This window comes from Octopus bimaculoides, chromosome 21, assembly GCF_001194135.2.
Source record: "Octopus bimaculoides isolate UCB-OBI-ISO-001 chromosome 21, ASM119413v2, whole genome shotgun sequence".
Lineage (NCBI taxonomy): Eukaryota > Metazoa > Mollusca > Cephalopoda > Octopoda > Octopodidae > Octopus > Octopus bimaculoides.
In genome coordinates this window covers 37,175,712-37,177,085 of record NC_069001.1, presented here as the reverse complement: position 1 = coordinate 37,177,085, position 1,374 = coordinate 37,175,712, and the positions used below count along the sequence as shown (strand labels likewise).

Genomic DNA, 1,374 nt, shown 5'->3' with positions numbered 1-1,374 from the left:
ATTATATAGCAAACTCCAACAAAGTAAACACTTCCAGGGAAACCAGAAATAGTGGGGCTAAACTATGAATGACAAATGACTTTACTGGTCAGAGAGCTGAATGTTATCTCCAACTATTCTGTAGTTTGACGTAGATAATGTTAGACAATGAAAAGATGTAGCTGTAGTCTGTGTTATATGTGCAGATCATGTAGGTTTTGTGTAGTCACTATGATTAAAGGTAGCAGATTAAAAAGTGAAGCTGTTGAGCTGAATATTTATATTTGCCATTCAGCACTATTTTTTGCTGTTGAATCTCTGTTTTAAGTACCATCTATATGTCTTATTGTTTCTCTATTATTTCAGAAATATCAGATGACATTGGCATGAAAAAATATTTTATTCAAGTTTCATCGTCAGTATTTATCATCTTTGCAAAAATGAAGGAAGATGTTATACTAAACAGATACAACCCTATGCATATAATCCATGGTGGAATTTCTGTGAAAAATTTTCTTTGAACTGAAATTATCATAATAACAATTTTACTATATCTCTGTCTGTAATGTTCAAGAATGATTGGAATTCTACATAAACCTGGAAAAATTTACAGAGGAGTTTCATTTTATTCAGATATCAACAAAGATCACAGTTGATGGAAATATACAAGAAGAAAATAGGAATTAAAAGTGGTAAGAATAATTATGGAATGTGAATTACGTGAGACACCAATTGTGATTAAAAGGGAATTATGTGAGACACCAATTCCTATAAAAACAGAGTCTGAAGACATTGATTTTCCTAATGATATGCTGCAAGACAAAGGAGGAAATTCTACACACAGTGATATCATTGGTATATCACTGTCTGAAACAAGTCCCATAACTGCTCAGAGTAGTACCCATACAGGAGACAAGCTACATCATTGTGATATCTGTGGCAAAGCACTCTCTAACAAAAATGCACTGACTATACACAAACGGATACATACTGGGGAGAAGCCATATCATTGTGATGTTTGTGGTAAATCCTTTTCTAGAAATAGTGTGTTAACTAGGCACAAACGTATTCATACAAGAGAGAAACTATATGAGTGTGATACGTGTGGTAAATCATTTAGTCAGAGAGGTCCCTTAATTCGACATAAATGCATTCATACAGGTAAGAAACCATATGAGTGTGATATCTGTGGAAAATCGTTTTCTAAAAGTTGCATCTTAACTAATCATGTACGTTCTCATACGGGAGAGAAGCCATATCACTGTGATATCTGTGGTAAATCATTCTCCCGAAGTGGTCACTTGAATATACACAAATATATTCATACAGGAGGACAGCCATATCACTGTGACATCTGTGGTAAATCAATGTCTTCGATTAGTAAATTAACAGTAC

General features: G+C 33.7%; 1 protein-coding gene across 1 annotated transcript in view; it reads left to right on the top strand.

Annotated features, from left to right (window-relative positions):
* LOC106868820 (zinc finger protein 239) overlaps window positions 1-1,374 on the top strand; it is a 10,713-nt gene that overhangs the window by 2,295 nt on the left and 7,044 nt on the right. Inside the window, exon 2 of the mRNA XM_052975423.1 lies at window positions 346-1,370. Within this exon, the coding sequence (XP_052831383.1) occupies window positions 684-1,370 (687 nt within the window). The 5' untranslated portion in view covers window positions 346-683. The remainder of the gene's footprint in view (window positions 1-345; window positions 1,371-1,374) is intronic.